The sequence below is a fragment of the Stegodyphus dumicola genome, chromosome 1 (assembly GCF_044657685.1).
Source record: "Stegodyphus dumicola isolate Sdum_Otavi_A_Nest chromosome 1, ASM4465768v1".
NCBI classification, from domain to species: Eukaryota; Metazoa; Arthropoda; class Arachnida; order Araneae; family Eresidae; genus Stegodyphus; species Stegodyphus dumicola.
In genome coordinates, this window is record NC_140768.1 from 19,931,612 (window position 1) to 19,953,937 (window position 22,326).

At 32.1% G+C, this 22,326-nt stretch overlaps 1 protein-coding gene across 1 annotated transcript in view; it reads right to left on the bottom strand.

The window, feature by feature from the left end:
• l(3)80Fj (lethal (3) 80Fj) overlaps positions 1-22,326 on the bottom strand; it is a 160,260-nt gene that overhangs the window by 97,869 nt on the left and 40,065 nt on the right. The window contains exons 17-24 of the mRNA XM_085813394.1: positions 19,685-19,850; positions 16,411-16,579; positions 16,131-16,267; positions 13,817-13,995; positions 12,123-12,216; positions 11,912-12,034; positions 10,849-11,047; positions 1,021-1,352 (exon numbers count right to left, since the gene is read on the bottom strand). Of these exons, the coding sequence (XP_085669520.1) occupies positions 1,021-1,352; positions 10,849-11,047; positions 11,912-12,034; positions 12,123-12,216; positions 13,817-13,995; positions 16,131-16,267; positions 16,411-16,579; positions 19,685-19,850 (1,399 nt within the window). The remainder of the gene's footprint in view (positions 1-1,020; positions 1,353-10,848; positions 11,048-11,911; positions 12,035-12,122; positions 12,217-13,816; positions 13,996-16,130; positions 16,268-16,410; positions 16,580-19,684; positions 19,851-22,326) is intronic.

Consider the following 22,326-nt stretch of genomic DNA (forward strand, 5'->3'; position numbering starts at 1 on the left):
TCCGGACCTCAAAGCTAAAATCTTTCTGCGCATGCGCCGCATTGACGCATGCGCATAGGCGTTTTACTCGTGCGCGCAAGACATTTACGACTGCGCATATGCATCTGCGCAAGTGCAGAATACGTTTTCGCGTGCGCGTTTAATGTATAACGGACGGTATAAGCTAAAATTATCTAATTATCTATTTCAGTTAATGTTGATAATTGCGTTGTTCCTTAATCTTCAAATTGGATCCGGCTTATTATTTTTTGCAGACTGTAAGAGCAATTTTCTAAAAGTAAGCTTGAACTTTCGATTATGTCAAATAGAATTTCCGATGCTGGAGCTCCCAAAGGATCTAGAAAACGAAAGTATGTTTCGATGTCCATCAAACAAAAAACGAATTGCTACAAAAAATGGATAAAAGCATATCCTTTGTTTATCTAACCATTCCTGTTTATCAATTTCACGTTGCTCTGCGCGGGGGGGGGGGGGCACGTCGCGACGCGCAATGAACTGGAAGTTGATCTGTCAACACTATCGTTATCTTCAGGGCAGATGTTTTTATTTTAGTCGGCTTATAATTCCTTACTAAATGTAGTATTTAATTTCGATGTACTCCGTCTTTGATATGATTTAAATCAAATTCCTCGTCATTATAAATATCACGAATACAAATCACATAGTTTTCTGGTTGCAATTTTGTAATTTCGGCTACGAGTAAGGTATGCTTTACGCATCCGCGCGTTAAAAGAAATGTTTAATAAAGTAAACAAATAAATATTAGGCTTCTTTTTTGGTAAATTTGGATACCCTTTAGATCATAATTGCTCATTATTTTATAAATTACGGTTTCATATTTTTAGTTTTATAATTTCTGCATGCCATCTTACCAGATTTAAACTGATGATCTATAATCCGGAAAAATCGATAATCCGTAATCGAAGTCCCGACGAGTCCGGATTAAAGACTTTTGACTGTATAGCTTATGGCAATATAATTATTCATATAAGATATAGAAATACATAATTCATTCTATACCTTGTTTGTTGTTTCATCTACAGTTCTGATTTCCGAATGTTCTAATATAATACATAATATCTGTTCAAGTAACATCAAATTTGAAGACTGTGTCAATAATAAATGCTGCATGAGAGGAAAGCAATAAGTGAAACCAGGTGCACTCAAGTGATTTTTTGCAGTCTGAGAGAGTAGGTGCTCATCATAACTACCAACAGCAACTTGGCATGTGTTGAAATAAAGAAATTTAATTATTTTTGATACCACTTCATTAAGATCAATATCTGTCCAGGCTGGTTCAAGCTCACAAGCAGATTTCAATAGCCGTAATGTGGCATAAGCAACAGGTTTACCTTAAAAAGAAAATACTATTATAAATGAATTGTGTAAGTATTTAAAAAAATAAAATCAGTTGAAAACCCAGTAACCAATAAAAAAAATAAACTTTTTAACAACTGATATACACCGAAAAGCCATTACATTATGACCACCCTCCATCTATAACAATGGGCTCATCCAGGAACGAAACTACTGCGCGTGTGTGGAGTATATAAAGTGACTATGTATTGTCTTTAAAAAAATAGCACAATTAGTGACATAATGGGAAAAGCAGCTGATTTTTCAGACTTTGATAAAGGTCAAATCATTATGGCTAAGAAAACATCAGTATCAAAAATGGCATGTTTAGTGGGCTGTTCATGTGCAGTGCAGTTGTTGTGAGCATACATCAAAAGTGGTGTATGGATGGTGAAATGACAAGTCGCTGGCCAGCAGTGTGTCATCGATGGCGTATTGATTTCAGAGGAGGGCGGAGATTGCTATGCATTGTCCACCATGGCCAAAGAGCTACAACAGCCGAAATCATCATCACCAACTACAACAATGGTGACCCAGACAGTGTTTCTCAACACACTGTGCAGCGTACATTGCTGCGTGTGGACCTACACAGTCCAAAGCATGTCCCTGCACTGACAGCACGTCATCGCCAGCTGCATCTGCAATGGGCAAAAACATCGGAACTGGACATTAGAAGAACGGAAGAAAGTTGCATGGTCTGAAGAATCACATTTTCTGGGCCAGCTCATCGACGGGAGTGTGTTAATACGGCGATTTACAAACACAATCCTGGCTCTCAGACACACAGTTGGACGGAGGCAAGCAGGTGGCAGGGGTATTATGATGTGTGTCTGTGCGCTATGTGAACATCGTTGCATATCAGGTTCACGCATTCATGACAACAGTATTTCCGGGTGTTTACCAACAGAATAATGCACCATGTCATAACAGTCGAACCATTATGCAGTGGTTCGAGGGACATTCAAGTCATATCTCAGTCTCTAAATTCATCTGACATTAATTCAATACAGCATTTGTGATCTCACCAGGAAAACCAAATTTATCCTACCATGCTACCCCCTCGTAATGTGAGGGAATTGCAGGACCAGTTGGTGAGTGCTTGTTACCAGATACCTCAAACTACATAAAAGCATCTTGTGGAGTTAGTGCCCTGTCTGGTGCTGGCAGTTTTTAAGGCTAAAGGTGGTTCTACACGTTATTAACAAGGTGGTCATAATGTAACAGCTCTTCAGTATATATATCAAAAATATTATTAAGTTTTATAAGGCTCTGAAGACATCGATTATAAATACAGGTATTTTACACCTACGTACTAGCTAAACTGCAAAAAATGTGCATCGGTAGAAATTTACACATGTAGAGGATAGTTTAGAATGAATGTTTTAATACATATGTGAAAATAAAACTTTCCATATATTTAAAAAATACGAGTTAGCTTTTAATATCATGCAGTACAAAATTCACACTTTAGGGATTTAGGAATTTGGGATTGGAAAGGAGGGAATTTCATCTCAACAAACAAATTATGACTTATTATGACAATAAATTATCACTAAACCTTATTTATATAAATGAAGATTTATCTATATATACACATATATGTGTGCGTGTGTATATATGTATTGCCGTATCGTAAAAAATATAGAAACAATTTGATTAAGATGAAATACCATACGAATTTAAAATAAAATCTTCAATTATGAGATAAAAGCTCAATGTTTTTGATACAACAGGTTTTGATCGAGATTCATAGAAAGAAGTGAAATTAAATATGAGCAGTAATTGTTTTAAAAAAGCATAAATCTTATAAGAAGATGCAACCTAAAGCGATCTGATGTTTGCTATCAAAGAAAATTGAAGAAAATATTCTTAAACTATAGAATAAAATTTCACCCTACCAATTTTCAAATTATCATATAAACTCACAGCAGGATTTCAAAACCAGAAAATCGAAAAATATTTATACATATACAGTACCCACCACTTACTAAACTCGCCAGTTAACCCGGGTTAGATCGCACTGGACATGTTCATCCCCACCCCCTCCATATTTTTCTCTGTTTCCTTCCAAACTTTTTAAAAAATGGGTGATTCTTCTTGTAGCTGCCCCCAAGGTCCATAACCTTGGAAAGGAAGAATAGGGAAAAGAGTTCTAAAAATAAGTATCTTCAAATCGCCACTACAGGGTATGTCACACCCAGCGTGAACATTTCTGTTATGATTCTGACGCACTGAAATCGTTCTCTGATTATGGTGCGTTTTCGAAGTTTGATGAAGAAATGCGACATTTAAGAAATTTACTTGATACTGTTTCTTTGGTTGAAGAAAGTCTTGAGGAAGGTACTGAATTTTTCCGATAATGAAGTGCTGGATGCTGAAGAAATTTACAACAAAAATACACACACACTCAACTGAAATTGAATCTGATTTACAGAGCAATCTTTCTGATTCAAATGAAAATGTCTACTTTATGGGAAAGGATAATATAACAAAATAGAGTAAAAATGAAATTCTCTGGAAATGTAGGAATTTCTGCCAGAAATATAATTTTGAAACTCCCTGGAAACACACGCATTTCAAAAATGTCGTTTCTCCCTTGGAAGCTTGGAACTTACTTTTATCTTCTGATTTGATAAAGAAACTAGTACAAGGTACTAATATTTTTACTGGCTCGATTAAAGGGGAGCAGCTGGGTTTCAGAAAGAAACAACTATTGTTTCTTATACACCCCAAAAAATAGAAATGTGCTAAAGGTGTTGTCGATGTTGTGTATGAAATGGCTGCAAAATATTCAACAGCTAAAGAACAAGTCATTCACCTATGGCTATTTCTTATAACATGTTGAATGTAGCTGCAATAAATGCATGGATAATTTTGGTATCAACAAAGAAACCACCTACTGGGTATCAAACCTGACGTTCATTTCTGAAAACTGAAAACATCGTCATTTCAACTGATAGGAGATTGTAAGAAGTCAACAAGCAATGCTCTCACAAAGTCTAAAAGTAAAACTGGGCAACAATGAGGCTGGTACTGTTGGCTTTAGTTTTTCCTTAAGCAAATTTTGATTGGAGGTCAATCGGCAGTAAGCTAACATGGTTGCTGCTGATTGGTCGATGACGTCAAGATCCGCGGGTTGGCCGATTATTATATATATGTACGCCCGTATCGGCAAACGTGTGTTATTATGAGTTAGCATAATGCTAGTATGCTTTCACTCAAATGATTTTAAATGTAAAGGCTTCAGTGTTAGCTTATTTTATTTTAATTTACAGAATAAAGCATGAATTTTATTTAGATTAGTCAACTTTATTTATGGGAAGAAAAATATGCTTTGTCTTTATCACCACTGCCAACAGGTACAACCCCTGCTAAGAAGGTAAAGATGACATATAAAAGATGTGCTGTAGGTGGGGGGGGGAATTAGGTATGTATGCATAGAACATATGGCATGCATTTGCCAGAAATGTGCAAATTAAAGGTAAAGTTTTTAATATACGTTTAAAGATATGTTTTATTTTCTCTGTTTCTGTTGTTTTATATTTTGTGCAAATTTAATGGTAAAAGAGAGGAAGAAACCGCCCTGGGTATGTAATACCCAGAGCGAGCAATCCCGTTCATTTTTCTCACATGAGTAATGCCGGGTTAATAAACTCAGCCACTTATTATGTTCAGATTTCCAGGCACAAAAATAAAGATATCCTGCCATTTATTAAACTTTATTCATATTTATTTCGAAAGACTGGTACTTATTAAACTCATCTCAGACACTACACTCAAAGTGGCATAAGACTGTTTTTCAGATTCAGAATAAATCGTTTGGGGCTGATAAAAGCTGTTTATAGTTCATTCATTTACCTTTCAGTCATGCACTGCTTCAATAAAATAGGTTTTTTAGCATGTGCAATTAGTATCAAGACCCTCAGGGTATAGTTAGTACCTCGGGTTCTTGGGTACCCTTCCCTAGAGAATATCAGACACTGTTCATAAATCTTTGTACGAACTAGAGTCGAGAGCCACATGTTGTAAATGAATGAATGCTTCTCAGGATTAAAGAAAAGGTGGTGCTTAAGTGAATACTGGATCCCCTTTTTTTTAACAACAGCTGACAGGGGATGGAAGTGCATACACATTCAGTTTGCAAAGTATTCTCAGAAAACATCACAAAATATTTCCTTGCATTATCGTAAATTATAAATCTTTGATTGGAAAAGGGGAGTGATCTATGTAGGTGGAAGAAGAAAGAAGTGAAAGCACTAATTACACCTATAATAACCATAAAGTGACAGGTAAACTTGACAGGCAAAGTGGAATCTTTCCGCTAGCTAGAAACTTTGAACAAATCACTGGAAGAAGCATTTTTTATTTGCTGTGGGTGTGATTTGTTACATGCCAAAAATGTTAAACAAAATGAGAGATAACTTACTGAAAAATTATGATATGTTAGGTAAATTCCGCTTGAGAGTACTAGCATTTAAAATGAGAATTCCCCAAACAGCAGTGTGCAATTTACTGAAACAAAGGAATAAAACTGATATAGATCTAACAAAAAATGCAAATGCCTGAAGGAAGCACAAAAGAGACAGAAAATTAAGAAATATTGATACTGCTCTTCTTGAATAGTTTCAAGCTATAAGCTTAAAAAAGGTTCCAATTCCTAGGGCTCTTTTGTTTGCAGAAACTGTAGAATTTACTATAACACTGAAAACTGGATAAAGCATGTTTCACCCGGGTTTCTAAAAGAAGACAAGCGACACAAAATTTATTAACACAGATGGAACTGGTCTGTTTTACAGAGCATTACCAGAGCACACATTAATGTTTAAATGTGAAACAGCAGCTGGTTTTAAGAAATTAAAAGAACAAGTTCCTATGTTATTAACGTGCAATATGGATGCAACAACTAAGAAGATGCCACTGGTTATTAGAAAAAGTAGAAAATCTCGGTGCTTAAAAGGAGTTAAGAATTTACCTTTAACTTACCATAATAACAAGAACTCATGGATGACAAGCCGTATTTTTACTGATTTCCTTTTGAAATGGTACAGTGAACTGAAAAATCAAAAAATAGCTTTACTGTTAGATAACTGAGCTCACAACCCTCTGATATCGCTCTGAAAAACATCAAATTAGCGTTTCTTCGTTCTGCAAATACGAGTTCTATCATTCAGCCATTAGATGAAGACATTATAAAAGCTTTCAAATGTAATTACAGAAAAGGTATCATTCAATAAAAGATAAACAAAACTGAATCTTGTGAAAAGGTAAGCGCTTCGAAGAAGATAACCAGTTGATATCTTTGTTACTAGCTATGCATATTACAGTCAATGCATGGAAAGCAGTCTCCCACAACACACTTAGAAATCGCTTTAAAAAAAAATGTGGTCTTTATTTAGAAAATGTTACAGAGGAATTGCAAACTAATTCTAATACGTTGGACATCAGTGAGGGAAATTACACAAAAATTTGTTTTGTGTAACATTGCTACTGATAATAATATTGAGACTGCACGTGAAAACACCGGCTATAATATTATAGAAAGTGTTAAAAGAGCTCCAGAAATTAATACTGACAGTGAAAGTGATGTGGAAAAAAATGACTACATTCCAACCTCAGCTGAAATGAAAAGAGCACTGCACACTCTAAGAAGAACTTTTGAATTGAAAGGTGAACAGCGGAAAAGCTACCAACAGTTTTATGAACTTGAAAATACAACTGAAAGACTGTTGACGAACAATGCTAAACAAATATGGTTGGAGTAGATCTGAGTAAAAAAATTTAATTCCATCTAATATGTAATTATAAAATTTCTTTTAAACTCAGATGCTTAATAAATATATATAATAAAGTATAATTGGAACAGAAGTGAATTTAATAATTGGGGGGCAATGTATATATAAAGCAGCGATCCTCATATTTAATCCCAACACGATGTTACGATTGGGAAATCAAAAAATAATAAATCAAATGGTTTTATATCATGTACTGAAGAATGCTTATTTCAAAATCATTTAGATTTTTAAGACCATAATTATTTAAGATCTAATCTTTAGGAAGTGGAAGATCAGTTGAAATTAGTCATTAAAATATTCATTTTGACTTTAAGCTACCTCCTAATTTTAAATCTAAAAAATTTGAAAAAAAAGGGGGAGACCTGAATTTGAAGTAGTATGGTGTATATCTTTCAATATTGCTATGGAATATCAAGACCATGAGTTTTATTTCTGACACAGATGATAGTATAAGGATAGGAAAGTTATGCAACAGAAATATATTATGCCTTTTGTAATTATATCATAATCTTTATTTTCTTATTACATAGCTGCCAACCACAAAATATGAAAAAAAAAAAAAAAAAAAAAAAAAAAAAAAGGAGTTTCCAGGAATTTTGCCATTTCAAAATAATTCTAAATTGATGTAAATTCACTTTATAATTATGATTCAGATTACTGAACTATTCACAATACAATTTTGATGTAAATTATATTAATACTTAACCCTATATTTAATTTTTATGATCTTTGAGGCTGTTCTATCATTAGGCCCGGGTTCGAATTCATGGAGTATGTTCGGACGTTTACAGGTGCATAGTGCCTGTGCTTCATGGGTATATTTTAAATACTGGCAAGCTAAAGTCCTCCTGAGAAACTTGATGATAGAGAAAGAAGTGTACAGGTACAAGTGGGCAGAATATATGAATGTCGCTACTGATTGTACATTTCTACCTCACTCAGTGTGCAGCTCCACCCCAATTTTGATGGTGAGCACCTAAACAATCTAAAGATCCTCCACCTCTCTTTCCCTACAACCAAATAACGCGAAGCTGACTTTCAACTTGCTGGTATTTTAAGAAGACCTATGATACACTGATATAATATTAATGCCTTTTTCGAGAGTCACACCTGGACCATCAGTAAGGGAGCTAGTGTTTCTAACCATTATCCCAGGGTGACAGGGAAGGAGGGGTAGGAGACCCTCGGATCCATCCTTTGGGATGTTTTCCATCGAAACTGGGATAGAGCTTCCCCCTTGTGGCTTTAAAACTGGATGCACCTTAAAGAACATTCTCAGTGATGAGATGGCTAAATAACTCATGGGTATTGGATATTCCCAATTTAAGCATTAAGTTGCAAGCATCCCAAAATTAGAAAGTGGAAAATATGGTGATCTATTGGGAGATATGATGGAAATGAGTCTCATGGTGAAACTGAGAGAAGTGACAGCTAAGTTACTGCATTTAATCTATGTTATTTTATAAAATCAACTCTTAGTCACTATCGATTACATTTAATACCGATGAAGTTGTATCTATAGGCTATCTGTTTGTAATGAAAAGCTATTTTAACAAAAAAGTAAAACACTCCAGTACAGTTTAAATGAATAAATACTAAGTATTAAACAAATTAATATTTTATATTTCCATTTGGCATAATTTTTTTGGCTTACTATTATCAATTTTCCAATCAAGAAATTTTGAAAAGTATCAAGAATTTCTGAAAGACTCAATAAAGGAATTTTTAGAAAACACAATCACTATTTTCACCCACATTTCCTATATTTAGGGTAATGAGGAGGGATGAAACAAAGAATTTTAATATTTCCTTTTAGATAGAATGATTAGATTTTCTGGCTAATAAAACTTTTAAAAGTCATTAGATCAATTTGGCTCTATTTTTCGAAAGTATAAAACAGAACATTCTTCAGTTCTAGTGTAATTATTTACATTCCAAGATAATAATATATCTATGAATTTATTACAATATCATTAATGTAAAACAAGACTGTTTGCTTTTCCAGATGGAACTAAATTTAAACAGAAAACCTACACAAAATGATTAATCCAAATATTCAAATCATAGACATTATAGGCACTTTACTGATCAGAAGACAGTACAACTGTTATCTTTAAGATATGACTTTAATTACGTGATTAAATTTTCTAACAAATCAAAAAAGCTATTTAATTTTCTCCCCTCATTTTGAGGTTGAACTGATTGAATAGACTTTTCTTACCTCTCTCTACGTCCTTTGAACTCTGCTACCACTGGTGATAAACAGAAAGGGATAACTAAATAGATAATGACTTTGGAGCCACTATGGCATAAAGATGAGTAATCCCTCCCATGCTATAAATGCTATAATGTTATAATTCTTTGTAACTGTTTTATGTTAAGTTTCTACAACAAATATTTTTAAGTATTACAAGAGAAAATTCTCTTCCATGTTACAAAAGTGGTGCCCGACCTTATGCTGTTTATACTGTTCTCTGATGATTGGCAAGTTTCTTTCCAGATTCAATTACATGTCGAAAATTGCGACTCACGTTAAACATCAAGATTTAAAAGTCTGGTTTGAAACATAGCTCTGATTCAACAGATAAGTGCTTTTGATTTATTATGTATGATGTAAGAAAATCTGTGTTATAATAATTATCTATGTTAATGTAAAAAAAGTCAATCCTGGCTCAGACTAATTGGTTAATGCTAAACATTTTATTTTGCAATAACCAATCTATTTAAAAAGATCTGTAGTTATTATGTTTGAAAAAACACCCTATTCTGTTAAAGAAAATAAATATAAGTGAAAAATATATATTGTTATAATAACTTTAATATCATTACCTGATAGTAGTACAGTAATCAGAGATAAAAATTATAGCAGTAAATTTAATGGGAATAAATATGCAAGTGTTCTGTTTTATGTTTACTTTGATTTTTCAGGTTAAGAAGTTATTAATTTGATACATAATTTGATTTTACACATAACATTATTTCGATTTCATATAAAATATTATTTATGCTTCATTGTTATGGTTCTTAAGTATTTAGAGTAAATACTGAATTATGTTTAAAAATTGGTTTAGTTTATTTGATTACGACAAAGCACTCGAGGGCTATCTGCCTAAGGGGAGGGATGCCCTAGTGGAGAACTTTCTAAGGGAAACTGGCTCATATACACCATGTTTAAAGACTTCCAAAATTGTACCGAGTTTAATATTTGGGATAAATATTTTAGCAGTAGGATAAATTTCTTAAGTAAATATTTTAAAGTTACTTTTCAAGTCATTACAATGGGAGGAAACTCTCTTCCATGTTACACTTGTAAATTAAGTCACATTCTCTAGATACTTTTACTATTAAAAAGAAATGCAAAATAAAATACCTTAACTCTAATATGAAGAAAAAACTAATTACCAGCTTCAACTGATGTAATATGTTGATAATCAATTGTGTAATTTAAAAATGTGGTGCATATAAAAAGGTTACCAAATCCAGATTATAGATGTTTTAGCAACTTAATTTCAGATACTTTACATAACCTTATGATTTTGTTATCTTTGTTATAAATATAATTCTGCAACTACACCATGGCATATTAAGCAATAATGCCATTTCTCGATGTTAAAAATCATTAGAATGCATTAAAGCAGCTTATAGAGAATGCAAACTTGATTTAAAAACAATTTTTTCATTCAATTAAAATATACTTTACCCCATGAGAGTAAAACACCAGCTGATATAACAGACGACAGATTAACATACATTCTGGTAGCTCGATATGAACATAGTGGAGATGGAAAAAGCATAATTAAAGCAGAAGTTAAATCCTTCATATGAAAACCAAGAGCTTTAGCATTAGCATCAACAACAGCCTGAAGTTTGTCTAACGCATTCTGGAACCGGCTATTAAGCTAAAAATGAAAAGGGAGAAAACCAATTTTACCACTTCATTTAATTAATAATAAACACATCTCTAAAATAATCAGAGGTACAAAATTAACATCTGTTTTAGAATTTTTTAAAAGATAAAATGAAATAAATTCAAAATGCACTTCGATAAAATTTTAAGACTGAATTTTTTCAACAAATTGCAATAAATGATTTCAATTAATTGCTCATAAATGATTATCACAACTAAAAATTATAGACATATCTCAAATTCCTTTTTACAGAATGTCGCCATCTCATGGAAAGAAGTGGAATTAATGCAGTTGATAACCTGCTGCTTTAAAGTCAAATCAAAAAAGAAAACCATTTCCTTCCCATTAGGCAACCATAACCTAGGAATTTTTTTTGGGTGGGAGAGGTTAATGCTTTTCTCTCCCATTCAACATATCAGTTACTACTTTGTCACCTACGAATTAAATTTCACTTTAAAGGGTATCAAAAGCATTTCAGAAATTATAGCAAAATGACAAGACAAATAAAATATTAACAAGAGCATTTGCCTAAGAGCAATGAAACTGTTATCTTTTAAACACTAACTTTTTATGAATTCAGTCCTAAAATCTCATGAAAAGAAACTGAGTGTATAAGAAATCAATATATTTAATAATGAATGAAATAAAATTCTATATTTAAAAAATTAGAACTTATTTTATTCGCATCTATAAAAAGTTAAAGCATTTAAAACTACTTTTTTTTTAAATCAAACTAAATACATGATAATTTTATAATAATGCAGTACGAGATTATACAACTTGATAAAAAGGACATTTAGCAAATGATTTATATATGCATTACATGGTAAACTGGAAAATTTCAAACATAATTACTTGTTTTATATTATTTCGAATAACAGATTCTTTTTCTAATTGAGCATTTTTTGCTTCTAGTTGTTTCTTGGTTAACTCTGGCTCCTTGATTAAACCTTTGGCCCTTTTTTTAGCTTCAATTTCCTAACACAAATTCAAAATACATATTAAATAAAAAAGAACAAGAAAAATTATCAAAAGTAATAAAAAATATACCAAAAATAAGAGTTACTTTTTTAAGTTCTATTTCCTCCATTTGTTCTTTATAGGAATACAGCTTACTCTCTCTTTTGATATTTTTATTTGTATTTATCTGTTCTTTCAAGCTGAAAATAAAAATGTTTTATTCAATTTTTAATTATTTCAGCAGGAAAAACTGTCACATTGAAATGAACAATATATGCGAAACCTGACATATTTATAATAAAAATACTGAATATGTTATTGATGTATGATTTTGTTTAAGAATTCTTTACATTCAATTTATACTCATATTAAACATTGGACAAATTAAACCAAATAAGTAACTCTTCAATCTGCTTTTTTGTAAAAAAAAAAAAAAAAAAAAAAAAAAAAAAAAAAAATTGGTATTTGGAATTTAATAAAACAATATTTGCTCAAGTAAAATACAAATTTCTTTTATTTAAAGAAAAATTTTAAAAAATGGATACTTTCAATATTTAACTGCCATAGCATTTTCTTTCATACGTTTTTTGAAGATAGACATCAGATGTCATTAATCCATTTCTTTACAGTATGGTTCCTTTTAAATTATATTTATTTAACTATATTTGAATATAATTTAATTATAATATATTACATACTTTATTTCCTTTTGTAGAAAATAACAGAAAAAAATATCATTAGAAGAAAGTTTCAGTTATCCTACTGGTTAGCTTATTTTTTTACTTACAGTACAACTACAATTATCTGAACCGCTTTCAGAATCGACTGAAAATGAGAAAAAGAAGCTCAAGAAAAGGGAAGAGCGAGAGGAGACGATGGGGATAATGTGTTACTTAAGGAATTAAGAAACATTATTTTGCAAATTCCTTGATGTTCAGAAGTTAATGCTGAGGACACAGCAAAATGGATGGTGTGTGATTCGTCAGACAAGTGGCATAGCTAGGGTGGGGCAAGGGGGGACATCTGTCCCCGAGTGCAGCATACAAGGGGCATCAAAATCCAAGGGGCTACAAAATTTTTTAATAAAATGTTTTCCATTCTTGGCACAAAGAAAGGGGCACAAACTCTTCAATTGTCCACGGGCGCTGGAAACTCTAGCTATGCCTCTGCGTCAGACCCTGGGTTTCAAATTCTAAATGATGAACTTATTAAAAGTGCGAGAGAAGAAAGTGTCGAGGAAAAAGATGACTTTAGTTGTTGAAGCAGACACTGGACCATAAGCTACTGACACATTTTACCCCCCTTGAAATTGCGCTGAAGTGGATGCAGTGTCAGCCCGAGTGTGACCACATGCAACTTCTCATTGTCAAGCGGACATGCAACTTGGCTGTCCAAAAATGGATGAAGACAGTCAGACAGCTTACTTTGATTGAGATGCTCTGCAAGCGGTGACTTTCAGCACTTGTAAGTACTGTACAGTAGGCTATACAAGATGCACGTAAAAGTGTTGTCTTTTCATTTTAATTAATTAAAAACTTTTTTTCTTTAAAAATAGTTTCTTCTTCCATTTTCAACATACAGTACTTACAAAAATTAATTAAAGTGTACGTAGACCCTTTCTTCAGAAAAATCCAATTATCCGATTTTTTTATAATTCGAATAGGGTCCGGTCCCAATTGATTCGGATAATTGGAGTTCTACTGTATTATACATGAACATTTTTAAAAACACTTTTTCAAAAAAATAATTTCCTTTATTATAACTAGAAACTTTATATCAGTTTTAAACAGAGAAGCATACTTTTCTATGACGGATGTATCATACAGTTGACCTTCAGGAGTAAGGAATATATTATATTCCTCCTTGGTAACCTGGACAAAAGCTGGATCTCGTAGAACAGCTGTACAGTGAGATACCACAGAAGGAACAAATTCACTGGGTTGAAGCTGAACAACAGTTTTCAATGAATTCAGTTTAGCCTGAAGTGTAAAAAAATTTCATTTCAGAGATTTTTAACACATTAATGGATTCAAATTTCCAACAAATTAATCCAAATTTAAAAGCAAAATATATTTTTCATGTAGAATACATCACAATGAAATTTAAAGAAAAGGCTGAAGTAAAATTTTAAAATGCATTTTAAGTGCAATAATTATAAATCTAAATAGCAATTTAATTAAACATTTCTCACAAATAACACACTTGGTCCACCTTAATGGAAAGAAATACATAAATTTGCAGCAGGATATTTTAAAACAGTAGCACTTTAAAAATTCTAGTGCCTCAGAGTAACATACGAAGAGAATCAAAATAATCTCAAGACACATATTTAAAGATCTGAGTATTTAAATTCAAGTTTTTGTTCTATAAATGAGTATCAACAAATATGTAGAAAAGCAAACATAAAAATATTAATTCTGATTATGAAACATAGAATAGTTAAAAGTATTTCAGGTTTTATTACAGAGAATAGTTAAAAGTATTTCAGGTTTTATTACAGAGAATATTTTTGTATGTTAATAAGAAAAATTTATTAACAGGGTTTCTCTGCTTTGGTGAAGAACTGAAACACACGGAGGATCTGCTTTAGGTCTAGTACAAAAATGAAAATATTTCAGCTTTCTGCAGCATACATTCATCAGCAGAACTTGTAGCTTCTGGTAAAACAAATACAATACTGAGTTTGTCTAAATGATTTAGGGAAAAAAAAAAAAAAAATTTAAAATCACAAAATAAATAATAAATTTTACCACCACATGTGAAAAGGTACAAAAGAAATATTTCTAAAATGTATTTACTTAGCTTTATCAGAGATGCACTATATTTGACCATAATTTTATGTTTGCTATATGCATATGAATGAGGTCAAAACAATAAAATGCATTTGTAAGTCATGTATTAGTTCTCAATCATCAAAAACTTCAATCTAAAATTTAATTCAATGGAAGAGAAAGGTGTTTCTAAATCATGCAGCAATCTTCATTTTAAAACAGACTGAATTCAGAAGAATGTATAAATGAAAGCTGTAACCAGAATTTGGCAGACTATGATTACAGAACAAAACAAGTATCATACGAAATGCATATAGATATTTGGAAAGCAAGAACAAAAAGTCATAGCCAATATTTGAAATAAACCTGCTTTCAAGTAAAACTTAAACTTGCCATTTCTGCTTACTTGGAATATAATGATGTTATACAAACCAAAGAAAACATAAATTCAGCTATATTTTTATGGGCATTAACATTTTTGTAGCAACATCTATACAATCAAATGAATATCTCTCCTGTAACCCCCAAAGCTAAGAAAATAAATAAATAATAATAATAAACTATGTAACTGCAGTGCAAAGATCAAATGCTGCCTTCAGCATATAAATTTTAAATTTCGAAAATAACGGACACCAGAAAACACCTTCAAATTAAAAAAGTGAAAGATACTCATATGTAACCCTTTTTGATATATTTAGCTGCATAAAATAGACAAAAACCAATTTTAAAAGTTTTTTCTTAAATATCAAAAATACAAAGAGAAATATTTTAATCTACAGATTTCTGCTCTAAATCAATTAAAATGCATTAGTGTGCATTTTTTTTTTTTTTTTTATACTCAGGCTACAAATAATCTTACGAATAATCAAAAAGGAATCATAAAAAACAATACTATTGGCCATAGGCTTTGAGTACCAGTAGTGACAGTATAACTTTTGTGCAGCTTGAAACCAGTTCTCAATGACCACATCCCAAAGGATAGAATGCGACAGACATGCACTTACCTTCCCCTATTACCAACTTCTAGGCAGAATTTCAAACTGATTGATTTCAAATGCCCCTCTATTCTCAACATTATACAGCCAAAAGCATCCATATCTTATCCAAGATTTGAAACCAAGTTCATCAATTTAATAACTGGCCTCTACTAATTACCCCAACGGCCAGAATGGTAAAAATTGCAAGAGCGCCCCCCAAAAAAGATAAGTAATAGATTTTATTTTCAGCACACACACACATACACAATGTTATTACTTATATGAGCCTCAATTAATTGCTGAATATTTTCAACCGATTGCAGTAAGAGTTTCCATAAAAAATAAGAAAATCAATTACTGATTTACCTGCTTGATGAATTCAAGCTCTTCATTATCATGAATTATTATGGAAATAATTTCATCTTCCATTTCTTTTACAAAATTTACTGGATTTAACTTCAGCTTGCAAACCACTTTTGGCCACAAAGATGAATTATAATTATCTAGAAATATAAAAGTTTTATTGAAGTTAAATTTTTTTTGAATGAATACATTTAAGTCAGTGACTAACAGTTGGGTTCTTCTAAAATTAATAAAAAATAAATAAGCTTAATCAAATTTCAAGGAAACAAGTTAGAATACATACATAAATCTCCTAAGTGAGCCGGTATCAAAGCCTCAAAGCATATTTGTTGAACATCACTTTCATCCCAATTGGATCCAGAACATAATGCAAAGATGCAACTCTGAAGGATCTGAACACTTATTTCATTATTATCAGCTTCATTTTCATTTTCTTCTCGCTTGTCATGACTCTGGAACGTATTCATATAAAGTGAAAATAATTAATATACAGAAATGTCAAAAAAGATGAACAGGTATTTAATCGTCATGCAAGTTAACCTTTTAAAAGCAATCAAATGCAATGAATTCTGTAGCAGAGCAACTACTTTTTCAAGATAAAACTTCTGAAAATGACCAGTATTTTTAAAAGCATAAATAAATAATATTATTAAATATCACCTTTCTAAGATGATTGCCTCCAGACAAGAATGAAATTGCCTGTAAACCATAAATGATCCCATTAAGAGGCTTCACAACATTATCTCTTTCCCAGACATATCAAATATTAAAAATACTTTTCATTTAGATAATGATAAGATCACATGGTTGATGCAAATAAACAGTAGCAGCCCAGTTTTAATGTAATAACATTAATCAAGGCCTGGAATTCATACAATATACGTAGGTTGGGGCAAAAGTCATGGCAACTATTTTTTTTCTTGAAGATACCAGTCTGGTTGGAAAATGAGATATATACAGATGAAAGGACAAGGTCTTAACTACATGTGTGGACAATGAATAGCACTAAAATATCGTAACACACAAATTTATTACAGTAGTATGTAGGGCAATATGGCCTTCACCGTGCAAAAGAATGATAACACAATACACATAAAGTTAACATGAGTCCCTGTAGTACCGTGCGGTCACTGTTCTGCCATGAGGAACAAAATGGCAAACAATGACAACCCTGACGTCATATGCAACGATCACCATCAATTTCACTGGGAAATGATTCTGACGGACCTTCTGCTGCCTTGGTGATCCAGGATGTCGCCACTCCACAGACTGACATTTCAGTTCTGGTTTGTATGGCCTGGCCCAAAATTAATCAATGGCAATTATTCGTGAAAAGAATTGATTGTCGTCCTCTTGCCAGCGTGCAAAGTGGTTGGAGCATATTACATAGCACACCCAACTTTGAACTTCCGTCAGTGCATGCAGTACCCACTGCGAAGCGATTTTACGTAGCTGTAGCTCATTACGCAATATCCTGTGGGTGGTGCGTTTCTCGATGCCACTTGCCCTCTCTAACTTCAGTAACATCCATCGTCTGTCTTCATCCATGAGGTGCTTGCTCAATGACGGCACACTCACCAGTCATCGCGAACGTTGCTCATCACTGGTTTACACACGTCCTTGCTGAAACTTTCTTACCCACCGTGCTACTGTACGATATGGTAGGGCATTATTCCCAAGGGCTTCTACTAATTCACTGTGACATTCCATCACATTTCTCCCTCGGAGAACGGCTATTTTGATGTAAGCGCGCTGCTCAACACTGGTTATTTCCATCTTGCATGACACTAGCCAACTGACTGATTTCAGAGCCCTCGCTACCACACAGCCATCTGTTGTTCTGCATACACACTATGCCTGCAGAACTTCAACATGACACATATATGTTTTGTGATTTGTTCACATATCTAAAAGAAAAAAAATAGTTGCCATGACTTTTGCCTCAACCCTTGTACTTAAGCTTAGTCTTGGTCTAAAAGTACTCTAAAAGAGAGCTTGATTCAAATGTTAAATATCAACAAATGTTTCAGATAATGGAAATTACTTAGATTTTACTCGTCTGTTTCATAGTCCCAGTGGCTGTAGGTCACGTTTGGTTATTCATATAGCTAAGCACTCAAGATCTATTTGCCTTAGAAGAAACTGGAAATTTTCTGAAGAAAACTAATTCATGTTAACACTACAAACTATGGAAGACCCCCTGCAGAGATGCCATTCAGTTGCTATAAAATTAGTGCTAGATATATAACCAATGTAAATATTACTTAATAGTCTTAGCGATATATACAAAGTAAAATCTTTTTTAGCAGAAAAGTGCCTTTATGCAAGCAGGATTTCAACATGACTTTTTGATTAATTTATTAAGGATTGCATTACGACAAACCATGTATAATGTGAGTTGGAATGCCTTCACGGAGTACTTTTTTTAAAAGGAAAATTGGCTCATATTCATGTTCAATATGGAAAAAACCATAAACATTCCCATGCAATCAACCTGTTTATCAAGATTTTAACCTAGATAAAATTGCCAGTGTTTGGCACTCCTACTGCTTGGCAGTTGATAAGCCTAGTTTATTAGTTCATGTAATAAAATCCTGGTTCTTAAAACATCAATCACATAATTTGTGCAAAGATACTGTCATCAACATTCTAAACTTTCTGCTTTCAGAACACTGCCAAAATATATTGACAGTAAGAAGCTGCTGAAACTGAAGGTAATTCTGATGAGAAAAAACCAGCTTTATATTCCTTTATTGGAATTTTTTTTTTATGTTTGATATTTATTTATAGTTGCTAAAAGGCTCATCTCCTAACATTTTGTTTTATTTGTATAAAACATGAAATTTACTTTCCATAAAATTTAAAGATTATAACATATTAAAGCTATAAACAAGATCAAAATAATAAACATTAAGAGACAATTTAAAATTATTCTTAAACCAAAGAATCATTTGAATTCAATTTAAACATAATACATATGAAAAATATTTTGCCCTGCTCTCTTATATTTTAAGCCTACCCACAGTAAAAATGTTATTTAAAATAATAAAATAAACCTAAATTTTCCTTTACTGAAGGATAAGTTTACCTAATTTTACACATTTTAGACCAGAACAATGAAAACAATTATTAAATTCAAAATACCATTAAATAATAGTTTGATTATATGTACTTTAGTGCTCTGAAGTTATTTTTTAATACCAACTAAGATTTTATATACATTTCCCAACCAAAAGGAAATTACTATGATAGCATCATATCTTTATGCAATAGATGAAATAGTTTATTTCATATCACCTATTTCACATCATTTTCACTATTTATGAAATATGCAGTAATTTATCACTTTTTTAAAAATTACTTATTTATGTGAAAAATAAAAATTTTTAATACATGACATAAATGATTTAAAACTTTAAACTTAAGTAATATGGTATCTTTGATAAAAGAGCTGAGTAAGAAATACAGAATCAGAAAATTAATACATACACAATGTCCCTCTACATATATATATATATATATTAATATATCCATATATAATATATTATATAACTTACCTTTATTTTAATACTGTTCAAAAAAGATGGAAATTCTTTTAAAAGGCCACATGCTAAATCTATACCACCTAAAGCAGATAACATTTTTTTCAAATGTGCTGTGGCTTGCATCCTGATTTTAAATGCTGGTCTTGTCAAGAGGAAAAGAATTGCTTTTCTCAAGGAACTAAAATATATTAAAAAAAAATAAGTCTGCATGTAAAAAGCTAAACAGAATTTGGAAAAAAAAAAAAAAAAAAAAAAACTAACTTGCATGTATAAAATACATAACATTTAAAATAATACATAATTATTTAAACATCATTATAAAACAACACATTATTTATTTGTTTACACTCTTCACAACAAATTTCACACAATTACATAAGATATTCGATTATTTCTCTAAACGGATTTCAAAACATTTCTTCTCCTCTTGTGGTTATATATCTGAATTTTTTATTTATTGGTTTGGTTCTTAAGCATTTAAAACTTATAGCTCTTAACTTTAATGCTTTATTATCAACACATGTTAGAAGAAACAACCAATACTTAAATAAACAATATGTGAAAATGGCAGCTTAAAACATTAAAATTTTGTTCATTACGAAGTAATATGATTTAAGTTATTAAATTTAATAAATATAAATTACTTATATAATTTTTACAACACACATTACAATTATACCAATTATACTTAAAAAATATAAATGAATAAAAAAGAATTTAATGAATATTCTCTATTCGTATAAAACTAATATAAATTAAAAATTAAATTAAGAAATTTTAATTGAAAAAATAAAAAATGAGTTATTGCTGTGAACTAATTTACAATATAAATGGAGGATTTTGAAGAGTTGAAGGATAATATTTGTAAATATTAATTAATTATTAATTAAGTATTTGTAAAAATGCATATTTAATCTATACTGGATTCTTTCCTTTTAGTAATGAAGGGCCAACTCTTTTCAAAGGTCTCAATTATAGCCCGAATTGAGTGAAGATTTGTATCTAATTTTTCTAATTTTCCTTACCTTTGACCAGCATTTAGTTAAAGTTTTAATTAAACTCATAGAACTTCAGTTTTAAATAATTACAATAATTCTCTATTCTTTATATTTGTGATTTAAAATTTTTTAATTTTAAAATAATTTTTAACTTAAATTTAAATGTTTATTCAAAATTTTTAATTTTACTTCAAAAACAACTTTTTCGAATTTTTACATCCTCAGTAGTTTGCAACATCTATTTTCCCAAACAGTAGCAGTTAACAATTTTTACACATTTTTACGATGCCTCAAAACTAGCAACATTTTCGCACACAAAGCAAGCATTTTACATTACTTAAGTTTACAGCATAGGTTTTTACAATAGCTCTCGCAGGTAGCAGCTTAACATTCAACTTTACATTGCACTAGCGCTCTCTATTTATACAGTTAGCAATAAAAAATTACTCAACCTCACTTAGTTTAACAAATGCTAATCCACTCTCGGAATTCAAATGTGTAGTTCTAGGTAAGTTAAATTAAAACTTGCCATTTACTAGGCATTTTAGTAATATTTTTATATTTTGATAGATTATATATAGTTTATTTTAGGTTTACTGTGCATAATTCGTGTAGGGGAAGTTTTCAATAGGCACGAGACTCTAAAATTACTTTGGTTTTCTCAAAAATTTGGTTTTCTACTATTAATTATATTGACATTTAATTAATATTGTTACAAAATGTACAGGTACGGTAAGATAGCTTCCCCGCAAAGCAGGTTTAAGGTTGCTGTAAAATGGCAAGAGAAGGCTTGCCACATTTGGCGACAAAATTGGCAATATGCCATGGAGAGATGGAGAACCTTCTGGAACGAATTCTTACCAGTTTAGCTCATAATGTTCTCGAACACAAGACGAAAATTATATAAACCCTGCTGGTCCGCAGTCAGTGAGTACCTCATCCAAAGAGTGCAAGATAGTCAGTCTGTGTCGAGTTAGTCAGTCTGTGAGGAGTCGATCGAGTTGACAGCTGGGCAGCGAGTGCCGAGTCGTCGTCGAGTGCACCGAAAGAGTCTCTTAGTGTATCGCTGTTAGCACATCGTCGAGAGAGTGTGTTAAGCTCTGGGAACAGCTCAACCGAAGAGTCGGGAGCTGTGCTCTGTGTGTCGTTGAGCGCATCGTGAGTTGTAGTGTGGAGAGTCTCGAGAGTATGCGGAATTCCGAGAATGACCAAGCCGAGTCAGGAGTTGTACTCTGGTGCTTTGCAGTGAGGCTGTGTTCACCGTTATAGCCTGATAACTTGGAGGCTGTGTCGTTGATTGTTACAGCATGTGTATAGTAGTTCTTCGACGACTATAAAAACATGTTTCGGAGCTGTCCTAATTAATATTGGTAAATAAAGTGTGATTCGATACTTCATCAAGTGTCATCGTTATTCACTCCAAGTCCACACAAACCCCGTACGAAGGTGAAGGAAGAAAACAATGTAACAACTGGTGTCAGAAGTAGGATTTGCGAGTGAATGCCAATGACCTGACTGCAGAGGAAAGCCATGGTGGAAGAACCGAAGACTTTGGTGGACTTCTTAGCCGAGATGAGGGCTGAAATGAAAGCCAAACAGGAAGAGATGAAAGCTGAAATGAAAGCCGGACTGGCTGAGATAAAAGCCGGATATGAT